At 42.8% G+C, this 19696-nt stretch overlaps 1 protein-coding gene and 1 non-coding gene across 24 annotated transcripts in view; one reads left to right on the top strand and one right to left on the bottom strand.

Moving 5' to 3' along the window:
- SVIL (supervillin) overlaps nucleotides 1-19696 on the top strand; it is a 230893-nt gene that overhangs the window by 187750 nt on the left and 23447 nt on the right. For all 23 annotated transcript variants that reach the window (XM_072825542.1, XM_072825543.1, XM_072825544.1 and 20 more), the window contains 8 exons: nucleotides 7243-7390; nucleotides 11215-11304; nucleotides 11395-11481; nucleotides 13005-13182; nucleotides 15430-15602; nucleotides 17127-17282; nucleotides 18548-18684; nucleotides 19460-19607. In XM_072825542.1, coding sequence (XP_072681643.1) covers nucleotides 7243-7390; nucleotides 11215-11304; nucleotides 11395-11481; nucleotides 13005-13182; nucleotides 15430-15602; nucleotides 17127-17282; nucleotides 18548-18684; nucleotides 19460-19607 — 1117 coding nt within the window. The remainder of the gene's footprint in view (nucleotides 1-7242; nucleotides 7391-11214; nucleotides 11305-11394; nucleotides 11482-13004; nucleotides 13183-15429; nucleotides 15603-17126; nucleotides 17283-18547; nucleotides 18685-19459; nucleotides 19608-19696) is intronic.
- On the bottom strand, nucleotides 1081-1185 carry LOC140634598 (U6 spliceosomal RNA). The gene has a single exon (XR_012032020.1). It is a non-coding gene; the product is annotated as a U6 spliceosomal RNA (small nuclear RNA).

The raw sequence follows: 19696 nt of genomic DNA, 5'->3' as shown, positions 1-19696 counted from the left end.
TCCCTCTGAGCGCCTCTGTCTCCTCAGCAGAGCTGGGACTTTCTTACCTCCAAGGTGAGCTCTAACTAAAGATGTCATGACTATACTGTTCCTTTAGGACTAGGTGGTGACCAAACAAGTCTTTGAGTAAGAGGTACTGAGACCTCATTTCAAATATGAAATTGACAGAGTGCTGTCATAGAGAGCAGAGAGAGCACCCCCTCCTACTTCATCTATATCTTCACCGTGGAAACTCACTGCATTTCTCCCTAAGGCAGCCTCTCCCCTCACTCGCCTGGGGTCCTCTGAAGCCCAGCCCTACCCAGACAGCAGTAGCCACCCTCAAAAACAGGCTGAAATCTGGAGCGCACTTGCTATTCTATTGCCAAGGGGGTCGGGGTCGGGAGTGAATGGGTTGTTTCTTCTGAATAAGTCCTATTAAACTCGAAAACACAAGATCTATTATTGAAGTCTTTAAATAAAAATTATATTTATTATATAGATACACACACATATATACATACTTTTAATAAGCTTAATTTTTTTTTAAAGGAGTTTTCGATTCACAGCAAAATTGAGCCAAAAGTATAGAGATTTCCCATATACCTTCTGGCCCCCTCCCACACACATATTTAGCCTTCCCCTACTACCAACATCCCACACCAGAGTGGTCCATTTGTTAAACTTGTTGAACCTATATTGACACATCATCAGTGCCCAATGTCCATAGTTTATATTTGGGGTCACTCATGATGCACATTCTCCAGATTTTGACAAATGTGTAATGATATATATCCATCCTTATAGTATCATATAGACTAGTCTAACTGCCCTAAAAACCTATGCACCCCATCTATTTATACCTCCCTCCCTCCCTCTAATCCTTGGCAATTTCTTTACTGTTTCGATGGTTTTGTCTTTTCCAAAATGTCATATAGCTGGAATCCTGTAGCATGTACCCTTTTCAGATTGGCTTCTTTCACTGTGTCATACGTACTTAAGGATCCTCTTTGTCTTTTCATGACTTGACAGCTTCTTTCTTTTTAGTGCTGAATAATATTCTCTCTCCAGATTATATCAACCACAGTTTTTGTTTGTTTTAAAAATATGAAACACTTTATGAATTTGTGTGTCATTCTTGTGCAAGAGGCCATGCTAATCTCCGTATCATTCCAATTTTAGTATATGTGCTGCTGAAGCAAGCACGTACCACAGTTTATTTATCCATTTGCTTACTGAAGGGCATCTTGGTTGCTTCCAAGTTTTGGCAATTATAAATAAAGCTGCTAAAATATCCGTATGCAGGTTTTTGTGTATAAATTTTCAACTCATTTGGGTATCAAGGAGCATATGTTAAGAGTATGTGTAGTTTTGTCAGAAACTGCCAAACTGTCTTGCAAGGTGACTGTACCAAAGTGCATTCCCACCAGCAAAAAATAAGAGTGCCTGTTGCTGCACATCCTCACCAGCATTTGGTGTTGTCGGTGTTCTGGATTTTGGCTATTCTAATGGGTGTATGGTGGTACCTCATTGTTGTCTGAATTTGCAGTTCCCTAATGACAAGTGATATGGAACACCTGTTTATGTGCTTATTTGCCACACATATGTCTTCTCTGGTGAGATGTCTGTTCAGATCTTCATCCATTTTTTAATTGGTTGTTTTCTTATTGTTTTAAGAGTTCTTTGTACATTTTGGATAACATTTCTTTATCAGATGTGTCTTTTGCAAATATTTTCTCTCAGTCTGCGGCTTGACTGCTCATTCTCTTGACAGTGTGTTCATAGAGCAAAGGCTTTCCTATTTCAATGAATTTCAATTTATCATTTCTTTCTTTCTTTAGTGATTTATCTAAAAAGTCATCACTGAATTCCGGGTAACCTAGGTTTCTCTTCTATGCTATCTGCTATAAACTTGTCATTTTATATTTGGATTTATGATCCACCTTGAGTTACTTTTTGTGAAAGGTGTAAAGTCTGTGTCTAGATTCTTTTTTTTTTTTTTCTTGGCCGTGGATATCTAGTTGTTCCAGCACAATCTGTTGAAAAGTCTGTGTTATGTTCATTGTATTGCCTTGGATCTTTCAAAGTTAGTTGAGTATATTTGTATGAGTATATTTCTGGGCTCCCAATTTTGTTCTCTTGATCTATTTATATGATTTTTCCACTAATACCACACTTTCTTGATTGTAGCTTGACAGTAGCTTCATAGTAAGTCTTATAGTCGGATAGTGTCAGTCCTCCAACTTTGGTCTTCTCCTTCAATATTGTTTTGGCTATTCTAGGTCTTTTCCCCTCTCCATATAAACGTTAGAATCAGTTCATCAGTATCCACAAAGTAACTTGCTGAGATTTTAATTAAAATTTCACTAAGTCTGTAGATCACATTGGAAAGAACAGGCTTCTTGACAGTATTGCAGCTTCCAATCCATGAACATGGAATATCTCTTCACACATTTTTAAATTTTAAGAAAAATTTAAAGGTAGTTTATGATTAACTGCTTCAAAATTAAAGTAGCTTTAAAATTCTATATTTTTATATCTTGACAATTTTCCCAGATATTTTATGTACTAGCCTTTGTAGCACTAGCTCGTTGGTGTTCTCAGAGACTCCTTACCTCCTGCAGTCCTGGTATCCGTGTTCGCTAATGCAGAGGCTCAGGAAAGAAAACAGAGCATTACAACAGGACATATGTTCTGTTGAAATGGACTTTTTGTCTCTTTGTTGGGCTTTAACATGCATTTCCTTCTTCCCCATGTGCCTCATGACTCTTCCAGAGTAAGATTTCCCTGTATTCCCCTCCCTTCATCTTAATTGCTAGTAGATGGTGGCAGGACCAGATTATGGTTAGTTTGAGGGCTAAGCCTAGTTAAGATCTTTCTTCATGTTTTCTTCAGGCCATCTAAGGCTGTGTGCAGTGACAAGGGAGTGAAGTCACTGAAGGTTGGGGCAAAGCCACATTTCTTTAACAGTATACAGAATTCTAAATGGCAGTAGCATTTTTGAAAAGCAGAAATAAAGTGACTGACTTGTCACTTTATTTCTACTACTTAATCTATGCTCTTAAAATTCCTTTAGCTTAAGTAGACATGAATAAAATAAAAATTTTAAAGCCAGATCACAGTATTCTCTATCCATGAAGCTCTCCAGTTGTGGAAGAATTTTACCCTTAAATCTGTACTAATCCTAGTGAAGCATGTTAGATTTGCTCTCTCTTCTCATGTCACCTCTCTGTGTCAGCAACATGTGGGAGGATTTGCAGTATGCATTCTCAGTAGGTAGACAGAAGCAAACCCATCAGTGACAATGCAGGAACCTGAAAACACTCTTGCGGATTGATCTGTGGCCTAACTTCATACTGTGTCTTACCAAGTCTCTCTCCATCCCTAAGACCTGCCTTTCTTCCCAGCTATTTCACTGCCTTATACACACACACATACATACACACACGCTTATTCCTTCCCCTTGCTGTCTCCATTTCTCTATACCACATTCATGGGATCAGCATTTGAAGCAGATGGGGTAGGACTTCTTCATTTCCTGTCCCAACTTCCTTACTATTCCAGTCAATCTTAAACATCATTAGCTAATGCTGGACAAGCCTGGAAAATGGCATGGTACTTATTATGATATATACTACATCCTTCTCTAAACAAGGAAAGAAAAACTAAGAAGGGAAAAACAAGACAATAATGATATTTAAAGCTAAAAAAAAAGTCAATGGGCAAACATGTGTATCTTGTTCTCACATTTTGAGTTCAGAAATTAAATAGCAGCTTGTGAGAAATTGTATTAATCTTTTCAATGGATAAATAAGCTGCATATTTCTCACCCCAGTGTAGAGCCACCTGAAGTCAGATAAAGGAGTTAGAGGCCCTAAACCAAGTTCACTAAGTTGTCAAGTTAGGATAAAGAAGCAAAAACTTGCATGTTTGATATTATGCTTGAGAGGGGAGTAAAAAAATATTCCTTGACAAACATCTGGCAGACTACTGGAAGCTTTCAAGCCTGTAACAGCTGTATCATTCCTGGGCTCACAGCTTCAACGTCCTTGCAGGAGCTCCAGGGGAATCTGAGTGCTTTGGGAAATGGAGTTGTGGATTTAGGGATTCCATTTTTTTGATTCATGAACCACACCCCACCACCACACCCAGGACTTTGGAGATACATTACCAAGCTCACCAGAACTAGGGGTATCTGAGATTTTTGGAGAAGCAAGCTTCCTTGGCACTTTATCATGTTTTTATCAAAATATTTTAAGCTAAGTGCTGTATTGATTGGATTAAAATTCACTCCTGAAACTTCATTTTAGAAAGAAAATGTATTATCTTTTTTTGAATTTTGATGAGGTCTTCCTGGCAAGTCAACCTCAGAGTTTATTCAATAAGGGAATATGATTCAGAGAGTTACTTGGAATTAGGGTCATCTCACCAATCATGAGTGGGAAGGTAAAGTAAAAGGGTTTTTAACTTTGGAATAATATTTTAATTTGATAAAATTTAAAACTTATAAAAAAGGTGCCGTGATAGGGCTCTCTCATATACCCTTTACCAGAGCCACTGACCGTTGGCGTTCAGTGGCCACCCGGCTGCTGTCTCCTCTTCCCTCAACCCTGCCCCCTCCCCTGCTGCTCTCCCCCTCCCCACTCCTGTCTTATGTACATGTATATGATATGTAGAGTTGGGGCTCCCCTCTAACAGAACACCATAGGCTGAATGGCTTATAAACAACAGAAATTGGCTTCTCACAGTGCTGGAGGCTGAAAGTTCAAGACCAAGGCACCAGTAGATTCTGTGTCATGTGAGAGCCTGCTTGCTGTTTTTAGAGGACCATCTGTTTACCGCATCCTTACATGGTGCGAGGAGCAGGGGAGCTCTCTGGGGTGTCCTTTATGAGGGCGTTCCTCCTCTTTTAGGAGGGCTCCACCTTCCTGACTTAACACCTCCCAAAGGCCTCACCTCCTCATACATCACACTGGGGATTAAGTTTCAACATAATGAAATTTGGGGCTTGCAAACATTCAGTCTAGCTCACTTCCGTAAGCACGATACAGTCATCAAGATGAGGAAATGTAACATTGATGCAATGTCTCATGCACAGTCCATTTCCAGCTGTGTTAGTCCCCCTCCCCTCCCACAAGCTATGTCTCATTTAGCTCCCGCCCCACCCCATCTATGATTCAGGCCAGGGTTGGGCCTTGCCTTTAGTTGCCATGTCTCCTCAGGAAAAAAGGTTTTAACCTAATTTAAATTTTTTTAAAGATTTTATTTATTTATTCATAGAGACAGAGAGAGAGAGAGAGAGGCAGAGACACAGGCAGAGGGAGAAGCAGGCTCCACACAGGGAGCCTGACGTGGGACTCGATCCCCCATCTCCAGGATCACACCCCAGGCTGCAGGTGGCGCCAAACCGTTGTGCCACTGGGGCTGCCCCCTAATTTAAATTATTACCAAAGATCTCAAAATCTATTCTGGCTGCAATTACTCTGTAGAATTCTGTAAAAGATTCATGAACTAGATGATGGAGAAGTCCATGCTCATGGCTTAAAACACAAATGTGGTCAGGGCAGATGTGGGAAGGAGAGAAGGAGCTCTCTTCTGTATCACCCTCCATCATCCCAGTGCTTTCAGAAGATAAACTTTGCTTATCTCTACTTTCTTGCTGAATGGATCTAGAAGGTTTTTTTCTGTTGGTCAGTTACAGGAAGTCAATTGGATAGACAGTGGGGAGGAACAGAATCAGAGGTGCTTCCCTCAGGGTTCTCCTGAGTTTCTGACTGTTGTCAGTGGAAGGTCTATGATCACCTTGATCTCTATTGCTTCTTATCCAAAGAAAAACTGAACTAGGGAGGTGGAGCTGGGGCTCCTGCCAGAAGAGGTTAAGGCGAGCTCACCAGTAGTTTGAAAGCAAAGCCCCAGCAGGAATGGCCCACCTCCTGTCTGAGAAAGGGCTCAGGTTAAAGCCAAAGCACAAAGCCAGGAGTCCACACCAGCTTCAGAGCCCCGGTCATCAGGGCAACCTTGGGGTGGACAGCCAAGCACATGAGGGAAGCTCCTTCTCCTCGGGGCAGAGGCTCTTCCTCTCTTCCTTCCTTACCACTCACTCCTGTGGCACCTGCCACTTGATAAATTTTAATTCTATCAAAATTAAAAATTATCAAAAAATGTAAAAACTCTTTTAATTTCTACCCTCATGATTTGTGCCTCATTTGACCCTAATTCCAAGTAATTCTGAGGGGGTTTGGTGATGAGAGGAGAGACAGAGCGGAAGAGGAGGGGAAGCAAATGCTGTCCTACCAGCATTTAGGACCTCCCGCCCTGGTGTCGTCCTGCTGCTGGTCATCCACACTGTGTCCCTGGCACACTGCTTTCTCTGCACTGGCCCTGAGTACCCCCAGCACTCAGTCCTCTGCCTCCTGCTCCTCCTACTCTCACTTAGCTCATCCCCTTTCCCAGTCCTGTCCACCTCCCCCCTTCTCCCGGCCTCTCTCAGTCCCCTAAACCTCTTTCTCCCAAGTCAAATGAGTCCACCAAGGCCTTAGAAACTGAAGATGCAGGTATCTCTAGAACCCCAATTAGAAGCTTTCAAAAGCAGTCTTTAGGTGGCAATGTTATTCTGTATGTAGGTTATGTCTACAGCACAATTCATCCTCGGTGTCAGACCCACTGTGACCCAGAAGTCTCTTTTGGGGGCTGACCTGCTTCCAATGGCCCATGTCACAGAGCTGTGTAGGAGAAAGCGTGCGGAATTCCAGAAAACCTTCCTGTAGCGCACCTTATTCCCACTCAGCTTTCTCTCTTTTATAATTCACCATGGTCCTCGTACACTGAAGTGGGTAATATTTTTCTGGATTGATCATATCTTTTTGTGAGAATATATGGATAAAATTTCCTAATCAAGGGGGTTTTTAGCTAGCTAGGTAAAACTGAGCAGCTTTAAAACTCATGGCATGGAGAGAGTCTCTAGTTTTGTTCATTATTTACAGGGTATCATTCGTTTGGGTGTCCTGGTATTCCAAACAAATGAGTGGGAACAAAATCAAAAGTCTTAACCTAAAGTTTCAGTGTTGTTGATGGTGATCTCTAGCCCAAGCTGGAAGTAAGGACGCCAAGCCTATTTCAGCTAGGGCAGTTACTGACACTTTGGGAACAATGTAGTGCTCCTGCCTGTTTGCCTGCTCTTCAGCTCACAAAATGCCACCTGCTGAAATTCACGTCTTTGTCCTTTCCCTGTCCCATTTTGTTCCTGGTACACCTTATAAACAGCGGGTCACAGAAAGTCGAGAGAGCCAGATGACTATCGAAGAGAGGAAGCATCTCATCACTGTGAGAGAAGAAGCTTGGAAGACAAAAGGCAAAGGAGCGGCCAACGACTCCACCCAGTTTACGGTGGCTGGCAGAATGGTGAAGAAAGGTCAGCAGTGTACATGGGGAGGTGGGCATACCTGTGTGTGCAGGTGTGCATGCGGGGGGAGGGGCGGGGCACACTCTATTGCCCACAGACGAGAGGGTGGCGTGTGACAATAACCCAGTAAAATAAATCAAGCCATGGTCTTGTTTTAGTTTTTACTTTTTTTTTTTTTTTTTTTTTAAGATTTATTTATTTAGTTGAGAGAGACAGGCAGAGGGAGAAGCAGGCTCCATGCAGGGAGCCCGATGTGGGACTCAATCCCGGGTCTCCAGGATCACGCCCTGGGCTGAAGACAGCACTAAACCGCTGAGCCACCCGGGCATACCTAGTTTTTACTCTTAATTGAAGTCGTGTAAACCTTTTTGGGGTAGGTTTTGTGAGTTATTCCTACTGAAAACTTTTTCTTCCTAGATAGTGTCCTCTTCATGTAAGAAGCAAAATACAATTAGTCACATTTCAAAATTTAGCCATTTGGAATTTGAGTACAGATTTCAAAAGCAATTGCAAGTCTTCTAACAAATCTTAGTCCTTTCCCATAATTGCTTTTAGATTATTTTCATTTTCTTGACATCTGGCAATCAGCTAGCCCAAATAAGCCTTTGTCAATAAAAAAAGAGTTTATGTCTTCTCTTTTTTAGAGTAATTCCTAGGTCCCTTTCCATCAAACTAGAATTCTCTGGCTTTCAAAGCCCTATTTCCAGATAGGTCTTAATAGATGCCTACAAGATGCATCTATTAAGAATGATGTATGTCATTCTGAGGAAGTGGGTTTCCCTGCAGACGGTCATTTCTTTGCCACTGAGCTCTTAGCACTGATTTGTAGCCAGTATTGAAAGATTTAGAAATTGACTAACACCTCACATGGTCAGTGAAGTCACTTTATGGTCAGTAAAGCTGTGAGGCTTCATATCTGGCAGGAAATGGTTAAAATCTGGGGTCCCTTCATCACTTATATGCATTTACCTTCATTTTCTAAGGTCTTATTTTAAAAATAACTTCCTGACTTAGTGATAAAAGTGCTCACACATACTTAGAGCTAACGTACATTGTCATCAGCTTTCTCAATTCATACTTCCCTGGAAACCTTTTGGGATCCTCACTTATAAATAGTGCCTAACTCATTGTAGGCTCATAATAAATATTTGCCGAAGAAAAGGAGGAGAAACCCTGGATTATGATTAACTCAAATCTTGGTGGAAGAAAGCAGAGGATAATTTGCTTCTGCCTAATAAGGTGGTATTTGCAGAGTTTCTTCATCGGATCACAGACCTCTATACTTGTGTTAAACTACTTTGGCCTGAGCCCCATCCCTGTGTTAACAAAAGCAGACCCAGAGGTCCATGCTGGTTAAGAACTCAAGCGGGAGCTTGAACCAGAGTCCATGTCTTCCAACTTTTAGCCTGGGCCTTTATCCTGATAACCTTTTACTTTGGTTTCTTTCTTCCTCTACCATCTTAAAAATAACCATTTATTTGTAAGCAGGCCCTTATTACCAAACACGCTGTCCCTGTCCACAGTGATGTCAGAAGTGGATTTGCTCTTCTGCCAGTTTGGAGAGCAAGGTTAGAGAAATTCTTATCCCTTTAGGGCAGGAGTTGGCTTTTACATTTCTTGAATAGATCCAGGATCTTCATTTAACAGGTGCTGCTATGACTTGCTCAGGAAGTAATTTTCTTCTACTTTTAATCTCATGAAAAACCTGCATCCTGTTTCTCTAATACTTTTTACCACCTGCTGAGCTACATGTTTCACTTGAATCACCAGTTCTTTCTGATTTGCAGTAATAGGGCATCCAGTGTGCTGTACTCACACACAGCAGAGTAAAATAACCCCTCTGCTACAGCCACAGACTTTGCGAACAGCCCATCAGGTTGCGACATATCGACGAGTTGGCAAGAAGTGTGCTATATACCCTGATTTTTTTTTAAACATTTTATTTATTTATTCATGAGAGACACAGAGAGAGGGGCAGAGACACAGGCAGAGTGAGAAGCAGGCTCCATGCAGGGAACCCGATGTGGGACTTGATCCCAGGACCCCAGGATTACTACCTGAGCCAAAGGCAGATGCTCAACCGCTGAGCCACCCAGGTGCCCCTCTACCCCAGTTTTCATTCCTTCACTCCAGAAGACTGTTCTCCATGAGCCTCATTAAGACTTTTTGATATCCCTAGACTGTACCTGACAATTAGTATTCTACAAGGTTCCCGTGGTATCCTATGATTATCTTTAAAGGAAAGTTTTCAAAATATGCCTTTGAATGAGAGAGCTATGAAAATGTTTCTAAAAAGAGTAGGTGACTGGTTACTGCATGTAGCATATACTGAAAAGAAGTATGGAGAATGCTTTGTTCAACAGTGTCGTGTAATTAAAATTTATATGCCCTCATCCATTAGGGAAAAACCCTTGTCTGGAGTTGGGAAAGAGATGTCCCACCGTGGGAGCCCTGGCGCAGGCAGAAAGTGCCCCAATGGTCAAGGGGGCCAGATTTCCAGAGTTGGGCCTGTTTATTAGCTTCAGAGTTAATGACCTCAGTGCTTTTGAACTCTTCTGCTGTCTCTTGTGCATCCTTTTAGTAGGTGATGATTTACCACACTTGTACTGCCTGTGATACCAAATTTTACTTTATTATCTTTCAAGAAAGTTTGCTTTCTCACTGATATAAACCTTTTGCGAGTTTGGTCATTGAAATACATATTTTAATTTTTATAGACATCATCAAGCAAATATATGTACATCTTAAGAAATACTTCTAGAATAACATCTAACGCTGAAGTTTCAAACCACATTTCAATATTTTTCTTTAAAAATATTATGCTATTACACATCCTTCTCCCACTAATAGGAGGGAGCAGAGCAATTCATTCATTTATTTTTCCTAATAACTGATAGTTACATATTCTCTAGATGATGCTTAAAGGGGCAATGTCATCTATTTCACATTTATTACAAATGAATACAAAGAACATTAACGTCTCATTTTGTTCTTTGTAAACGCACTAGTTACTTTCCTTTGCAAGCCCTTCTACTTAGGTGAGGGGAAAAGTACTCATCTTTATCTTTATTAAGGTTTCTTGTACCAACCAGATACCCTCTCTGTGCTGGGATCCTTTTCTTTCATATGTCCTTAGAAGATTCCCCACTCTGCTTCTTCATGGATACATGTGAAAGCATGTTGCCAATTCCCAGCCACACCTAAGATGATACTGACCCTTCAGCAATCATAAATCACTTTACATATATCTACTTCTGTGTCTTTTTTCTAAAAGATTAGCCCTCCTTGAGTTATTGCTCAATAAAATCACACTCAGAGTGGTGCCCCCAAAGGCCAGACTGCCCCAACTTCATCTCAGCCTGCCGAGAAGTCCAGTGCCAGGCATCACCTGCCAGCTAGTGTGACATGATCCATTCTCCTCCTCCTCCGTGGGATGTGGTGCAAATATACTTTTTCTTGAACTACTTCCACCACCCTGAAGGGCCTTCAGGGCTCCCAACTCCCATCTGCTCAAGTACATTCTGATGCTTCACGTGCTCTTCTATTCCATTTACATGTTATGGGCATGTTCTCTCACCTGTCTTCATTGTTCATTTTGGAATGACAGCTTCTCCACTCCTGTAGTCCTTACAAACTATAACACTATACTTACATTTGCAATTGTCCTACATAGTCATGATATCTGCAAATGTATGTATGTGTGCAAATGCATGCATGTGTGTAAATTCTGTAAGTTGTAAAATCTACATTGGAACTAATGGAGATCCACCAGGGTCCTGGAAATTTCCAGGAAAGATCCTGAGATACTAAATAGCTTCTTTGACGTTTTGCAGGTTTGGCATCACCCACCGCCATAACTCCAGTAGCGTCTCCTATTTGCAGTAAAACGAGGGGCACCACACCTGTTTCTAAACCTTTGGAAGGTAAGTCATCAAGGCACTTGATACGCCAATGGGTCTGAGACCAGAAGAGTCCCCATGGCACTCTCTCATGGATGATTTCTGCCTGCCTAGATATTGAAGCCAGACCAGACATGCAGTTGGAATCGGACCTGAAGTTGGACAGGCTGGAAACCTTTCTAAGAAGGCTGAATAACAAAGGTACATGTCAGAAGCCAGAGAGAAGCTTTGGTTTTTGTGCTTGTAGCACACTGGGATTCATATTTCAATGAGTAGCTAAGGAAACCTAAAAAAATAAAAAGCAAAACCGTGCTTCTCTCTCAAAATCTCTAAATCACAATTCTGATTGCTTTTCCTCCTAAGTTAAATTGTCTTCTTTCTATTTGACTTCACTGATTCATAGTGAAAGCATTATCTTTATTATCGTTTTAAAAGGGAAGTCAGGAATGATTGGATTACCTAGGTCTGAATCACTCCATCCTGTACTCGATTGGGGACCTCCAGGAAGATTAATTCCTGAGTGTCAGTCCTTGGGATGTCACCTAATCAGGACCGGGAACACAGTAATTTTGCTTTTATACTTGAAAGCAGATATTACACAAAATCGACATGATCTTGGGCCTGATGAAATTTAAATCGTATATGTCAGTTTCTAGTAAAGTAGCAGATGACCTATCATAAATGATTTCTGAATAAATGTTGAAATTCTTGTTTTAGTACAAAAGTCTATGAAGTATACAAAGTTAAAGGAATAATATTCAGAACTAGTGTCATCTCTTAATAAACATGTACAGTATTTGAGCGGTGCCTGGGTGGCTCAGTCAGTTGAGCCACCAAATCCTAATTGCGGCTCAGGTCATCGTCTCAGGGTTGTGAGATCAAGCCCCACATCAGGCTCTGTTCTGGGCGCAGAGTCTGCTTGAGGATGCTCTCCCTCTCCTTCTGCCCCTTTCCTCACTTGTGCTCTCTCTGTGTCTCTCTAAAGATAAATAAATCTTTAAAAAAATATGCCCAGTACTTGAAACTGAATACTAAGCACTGAGAGTCGCTACTGTTGACAATGACTTCCCAATAGGTCAGAAATCATATAGACAACCACTTTATACCAGAAACATGAAAGTTTAATGTAATAACTAAACTGACAAGGCAAGGAATTCAAACAATTCAAAGCTTATTACATAGATGTTATGGTGATCTAGCTCAGGGGGTCAATAAACTAATCCAGCTCTCCACCTGTTTTTTGTTAATGAAGTTGTTTTGGAACAGAATCAAGCTCATTTGTTAGTGAATTGTGAAGAGTCCGTCTGCACTGCAGCAGAGTTGACGGCTTGCAACACAGGCCATAGAGCTTCCCTTGCACAGCCTCAAATGTTTACTATGTGACCCTTTCCAGAAAAAGTTTTTGCCAATTCCTGATCTGGAATGAGGCTGAGGCCATTTTTTCCTGCAGTAGCAAAAGGAACAAGTTCAGAAATACTCAGTGGGCTTGCAGTGCCTCCTCTCCTACCACTTGCATGGTGCAAGCTTCAGATGGGGATGGGCAGTCCTTTCGTGAAAAGTCAAGTAAGGCCCAGGAAGCATCCACAGAACCCTGGGTGTCACTATCATGCTCTCTCCACTCCTGGAACAGAGCGGGGAAGTAATTTTGAAGCTATTGTGACGCATATTTGGGGTAGTGTTTTGACACAGATCTAATGTCGTGTATTTGCTCCGTCTGTTTGTAGTTGGTGGGATGCAGGAGACTGTACTCACTGTCACCGGTAAATCTGTTAAAGAGGTGATGAAGTTGGATGATGACGAGACCTTTGCCAGATTTTACCGCAGCATGGATTATACTGTGCCACGAAGCCCCGTGGAGCTAGACGAAGATTTCGATGTCATTTTCGATCCTTATGCCCCTAAGTGAGTTATTTTGGTTTCTGTCTTTCACCCACTGAGAAGGGCTGATTCCTCCATCAGCCTTCATGTAGTCCTTCCACAGGGATTCTCTCACCACCACCTCTTTCTGCCATAGAACTTCATTATGGTGTCATGATTATTCTTTAGAGCCAGACAATGTGATGCTGTGGGGTAGATAAAACACTCGCGCTCCAGAACAGATGTGCAAACATCCACGGATGTTTGTCCTGGCCCATAAAAGTAATGCCACTGAATTTTTTCACATAATTGAATATCGTTTTGCAGATTTTTAGATGAACATAAGTTTAGCCAGAGGTCTCTGTACTGTCTCTCATTTGTCATATTGAACTCTTACTCATAACTTTGAAAAATATTTGGATCACATGGGCTCAGACTCATACAACTAGCTAGACGATCAATAAAGCAAATAAAGCATATTGCTTAACTTGCAATAATTTATGAAATTAATAGATCTGAGAGTCTTCTCAGTGATGACCAAGGGCCTCTCTTCACAGAGGATCATGACTGAGCCATCTAAGGAAAGCAGTCATGGTTTTAGGATTCTTTCAGTTGCAGGGGCCAGAAAAAAATCTAAGTCAAACTGACTTGTGCAAAAGAAAGTTGTGGACGGATTTATAGGTTCACTCCCTGAGCAGTGCAGGTGTGAACTAGGTTCCAGAGGCTCCTCAGAGTGATGTATTTCTCTTGCCTGTTTTCCTTTGGGCTGCTTTGCTCCAGCCAAGCCCATGTGGTGGAAGCTGGCCATCCCAGCTGTGGATTTGTCGGCTCCCTACTTGGCCACTCCAGCACAGGCAGCTTCTCTTCTCAGCAGTGTCTTCCAGCACAAGTTCCAGGCTTGATTTTCTACAGTCTGAGTCCAGCCCAAAGGCAATCATTTGTAGCCAGAGGGATAGGAGATGACGATTGGCCAGAGTTGGTCCCAGGATGCCCTTCAGAGCCAGAGCCCATGTCAAGGTTTCCTTAGCAGAAGCCAGGAAGAGTAGACACTGGGCAGGCTAAGCCCATAGCTACCTACCACATTTGTCTATTCCCCCACAAATTTATTCCAAGTGACCATCTCTCCAAGAAGACCATGTGGTCATCATGCTTTTTTCTGTAAGCTGCTCCAAATAAATTTCTTGCTTTTTTTTTTTCAGTTTTTCTCAATTTTTTATCTTAAAACATGAACAGTTTGTCATTTCCCACCTTTAAATGATATTTAGCATATTTGCTTACACAGTTATTTAACTATTTCTCATCTTCTCCAAATGTCATTGCTTGAATCATTATGTATTTAAGCATATCTCTGTTTATATGCACCCTCTCACACAGAGGACAGTCTGATATATAATAGCACAGAAGCTGTGCAGTTGGAAATTGAGAGTAGCAGTGGAGTCTGTCAGGAAACCCTGTGACTGGATCACCCACCTCCCCATGTCTGGTCTGCCCCAGAGAGTTGTGTGAGTGTATGGCAGTCATAGCTGGCCTCTTAGACCTGTTTAATTTCCATATATTCTTCAAAGCCATGGTTACTTTTCAGAAAAGCGCAAAGGGTTAAGAGGGGGCTTGCTGTGAGGGAGTTCGTAAGGAAACTGAAAAAATGTGTAAAAAAATTTAGGGGCACCTGGGTGGCTCAGTCCAGGAAGCATCTGCCTTCAGCTCAGGTCATGATCTCAGGGTCCTGGGATGAAGCCCTGAGTCAGTCTCCCTGCTCAATGGGGAGTCTGCTTCTCCCTCTCTAACCCTCCCCCTGTTCATGCTCTCTCTCTCTCACTTTCTCAAATAAATAAATAAATAAATAAATAAGTAAATAAATGAATGAATGAATGAAAGTTTAGTCTAGAGGAAAAAGAAATCAAGAAGCAACGACTGGCTGTAAATTCTTGTAGGGCTCTCCAGGGACAGAAGAAGTAGACGTATATAATATTCCAACAGGAAAAGTAGGAAGAGTCCATGGGTGCGGAAGAACTACTTGCCTTTCAGAGCTATCTCATAGTGGAAAGAGCTGCCAGAGGAGCCTCCAGGCAGAGACCACACAGTGTGGCATCAGAGGAGCCTCTGGGATCTCGGACTAAAGGGGGCCTGAATCCCCCAGCTCCGAGATTCTGTGTCTCCTTGTCAGGGAATGGCGGGCAGGAGGAGGGGTTGTTAAGACTTGCGACAAAATCAGGAAATAAAATCAGAGACCCCCAAAGAGACCAGGCACGGGTGATATACAGACCGAGGCCTCAGCTCCGCTCTGTTCTGCAGGTTGACCTCCTCTGTGGCCGAGCACAAGCGCGCAGTTAGGCCCAAGCGCCGGGTTCAGGCTTCCAGAAACCCCTTGAAAATGCTGGCAGCCAGAGAAGATCTCCTTCAGGAGTACACGGAGCAGAGACTAAACATTGCCTTCATGGAGTCAAAGCGGATGAAAGTAGAAAAGAGTAAGTACGTGGAACTGCCACCCCACCTCTGTGCCTGCCAACTGGTGGTGAGGCGATTTTAATCTTGCTCTACCTTGCTATCACCAATCAGGTGCTCAGAAAACACCCATCAAATAAAAATGAGTACATTTGCACACACACGTGCACACTTGCCTGGAATGGAAAAGCTTTTCACAGAGATTCTTAATAGTATTGGAGCATCTCTTGGTTAATTTAAATTATCCTGTTTTGCCGAGTTTTCTTTCAAGAGATTGGAGGAGAAGGATGTCCCTGGGCTTTGTAATTCAGCCCATATTCAGCTCTGTGGAGCCCAAACACAGTAATTCCCCACTTTTGTTCGAGAGCAAGTCATTTGATCTCTCATGAGAAAATGTCCCAAATTACTGCTTTTCCTAATCCTAGATTTTCATGTTATTAATTCATGCCTAAACCAATGCTTACCAAATTGCTTTTGACAGGAGCCTCGGAACTGGGGATATGGATTGGGTAGCACAGGGGCCTTGGAGTAGAGTGGTGAATAGGAGCAAGGAGGTAGCTGAGTTGCTCTGCTCTCCTCAGCCTGATAAGGTGGGGTCCCTCATTCTGAAACAGTGGTTTTCTTGGTGGAGCTAATGGTACACACCATCTTGCTAGTTTGAATATTCTTGCTGTAATTTGTATTTTCCTCTAGCAATCATAAACCGATGTGCTTAGAGTTTTCTTAGAAATATGTGTTTATATGAAGTGGTTGAGTCTTTTCATTGTAACCGATTGACTAAGAAAAGATATTTCAAAACCACTATGCCATACAAATTGTCAAGCAGCGTAAGACCCTAATCCCAGCAAAATAATTTTCTGAATTTCTCTCTAGCACAGACATTTTTTAAAGCAATCAGTGAAGAAGTAAAGGCTTATTGGTACTTTTACCTCCTCTACCTCCACTTTTGGGGTTTTGGGGGTGGCTCTGTGATGATTGACAAGTACACACTTGTCAGTGTACATGGAAAACCCAGCATCGTGTTATGACTGTGTTAATTCTGAGAGCGGAAAACCTCAAGAGATTACCTAGTTGATCACTTTGCCTCCAGGAAAAAGATTAGGATTAACCCATCCCTACAAGAGTACCTGCTTTTCGATGTATAGAGACTTTTGTTGACAGACATTTCATGGTTTTCCTGGGGAGAGTGCTTGCATTAACATCTAAACATTGTTAGGAATTATATCAGCTTTCAGTGGAGTTGCAACATGTGTCCAGCTCCTGATGTCATACTAAAATAGCTGATCCACATTGTTGCTCAATTCTTGTCTCCCTGCAAGGTGAGGTGTGACATGTGTCCACATGCAGTTGATACTTTCCGTAGAGTTAAATCCTGAGTACAGTGGTTCAACGTTGAACTTGCATCTATAACCGCACCAGGGGATGTTCTCCCCCCCAGATTAACTTTCAAAGAAAAAGTCGATTATGAACCTCTAACTGTAAACATTGTCATTTCACCTGCCCATCTTGCTCTCCCTCCCCATTTTTCCTTATTCAAACCCTCCCAGTGTCCTCCAACTCCAACTTCTCAGAAGTCACTCTGGCAGGCTTAGCCAGTAAAGAAAACTTCAGCAACATCAGCCTGCGGAGCGTCAACCTGACAGAACAGAATTCCAACAATAGCGCGGTACCCTATAAGAAGCTGATGTTGTTACAGATTAAAGGTACCTAAGAGCCTTGGAGAGGAATCACACATTGACCAAGAGCTTTTAGTCTGGTAACAGCAGGAGTCCTGAGTAAGGGGACGAGAATGCATGCTCTTTGAGAACTTACTGTGTGCCAGGTGCTGTGCTACCTCCTGTCATGTGAGCTTCACAAAATCCTGTGAGGCAGGAGATATTCCACCCACTGAGGCTTGGAGAGGGTAGTGACGTGCCTGAGATCACAGCAGCCGTTGAGTGGCAGAGGTCAATTTGCACCCAGGTCCCCCATTCCAGAAGCTCACCTTCTGCTGCCGCCTCCCCCTGCCCAGGGGGAGGCCCCCCACCATGTTATCATGCAGTCCCAGTTGTCCCTAAGTCTGCACGTGGCTCTCTGCACTCACTTCTCACTGAGGTAAGCAAGCTCAGTGCGCACCAGAGGCAGAGATGCCAGTTCTTGGAGAAGGAATCCGGCGAAAGCAGAGGCCAATGAAGCTGATCTAAATTCCGCTCCAGCACCCGTTCTGTCAATAGCAAGGGAGACAACAGAGAGGCCTTGGGTTGTGAGGAGAAACTTAGCTGCCTCCCAGCAGCAATTCTAGAGAAATCACCACAGGGAAGATGGATGGAATATCCATCATGGAGGGTGTTACTATGTTTCTGCATGACCCTGGCCTTTTTAGTGCACTTGGAGGACTAGTGACAAGTGCAAATAACCAACCTCCATTCCCAAGTTCTGACCAGAGGCGACAAGCTCAGCATGACTGTGGAAAGGCCTAAATCAAGTCATTTAGGAGAAGGTGTGGAAAGCAGCCCAAAGCAGTGCTTCCCTCCAAGCTGATTCCCTCTAAGACTGCCCTGGGTTTGGTGTGAAAACCCTCAGGAAGAGGACACTGTGGCTGGGGAGTGGCTGGCGGGGGCTGTGAAATGTAGGATGTGGGCCAAGTGCAGAGAAGGGACCAGGAGATGAGTTAAAAGGAGGAAAGGAGCACATTTGCTAACTTTCCTAGAGGCGGGAACTTAATTAATCCACACACACGCTGTAAAAGGCCACCGGTGGTGATCCTAAGACACCTGGTGACATTTAGGAAAGTGCTAACAAGGGAGAATAATCCAGAAGGCCATCACTAGAAACCCCCTTCTACCCTCTGCATCATGGAACTGGGATTGGTAGACGAGAATCTTTAGCATTGCAAGAGTCTGTAGCAGGGGTGCTTCCTGGTCCTTCCTGTGGCTTGGAGAGTTCTCTTCTCTGGGAAGGTGGTGACTCTTGGCCTCCTGCCTTACAGGAAGAAGACACGTGCAGACAAGACTGGTCGAACCTCGAGCTTCATCCCTCAACAGTGGGGACTGCTTCCTCCTGCTCTCCCCTCACTACTGCTTCGTGTGGGTAGGAGAGTTTGCAAATGTCATAGAAAAGGCAAAGGTTGGTATCTGAAGAATTAAAATTGTTCAGTTAGGCATCTCCTTTATACACTGATAGAATGTCTACCAGTTGCTAGATCTGTACAAGGCTTCTCAAATGCCTGATGTTTCATTCAAGTGAGAAGGGAGAGGCAATATTTCTTTTGTCAAATGTCTCCCAAACAAGCCTTTGTTAGGTGCTTGAGTGGGATGTTTTAGAAGGATTATAACCTATCTCACTGGTTTTTAAGTTCTATTCTCCTGTGTGAAAAAGGAACTGGCACATCACTTCAAAAAATGCTGCTACAGGGGCGGCCCGGGTGGCTCAGTGGTTTAGGGCCGCCTTCAGCCCGGGGCCTGATCCTGGAGACCCGGGATCGAGTCCCGCATCAGGCTCCCTGCCAGGAGCCTGTTTCTCCCTCTGCCTGTGTCTCTGCCTCTCTCTCTCTCTCTCTCTCTCATAAATAAATAAATAAAATCTTTTTAAAAACTGCTACAGACTTATTGATGGAGAATCTCATGGGAAAAGCCCAGCAAATGGGTATTTTTAAAAAAAACTTCATGAGTGATCTACTGAATTTGAAAATAACTGTTGCTCTAGAGAAATGTACCCCTGGTCCTTTTGTTCCATTCTCTTGACCTTGCTGAAAATACCCAGTAACCGGTTGCCTGCAGCCCCTGTGGTCACATGGTCTTCCTGGCATACACACCATATCTTGCTTCTGATTTCAGTACATGCCACACCACCTCACCACAGGCTTGTCTACCCAGGTAATTGTGCTCCTCCTTTTTTCCAGGCCTCGGAACTTGCAAGTTTAATTCAGACAAAGAGGGAACTTGGTTGTAGAGCTACATATGTCCAAACTATCGAAGAAGGAATTAATACACACACTCATGCGGCCAAAGACTTCTGGAAGCTTCTGGGTGGCCAAACCAGTTACCAGTGTAAGAGTTTACTGTATTTCAGAGAATCATGAGACTTTTCTTAGCTCCTACCTCATTCTTCTAAACCAGCCACTTTTCAGTGTAAAATG

Source organism: Canis lupus, chromosome 5, assembly GCF_048164855.1.
Source record: "Canis lupus baileyi chromosome 5, mCanLup2.hap1, whole genome shotgun sequence".
Lineage (NCBI taxonomy): Eukaryota > Metazoa > Chordata > Mammalia > Carnivora > Canidae > Canis > Canis lupus.
This window is presented reverse-complemented; position numbering and strand designations above follow the sequence as displayed.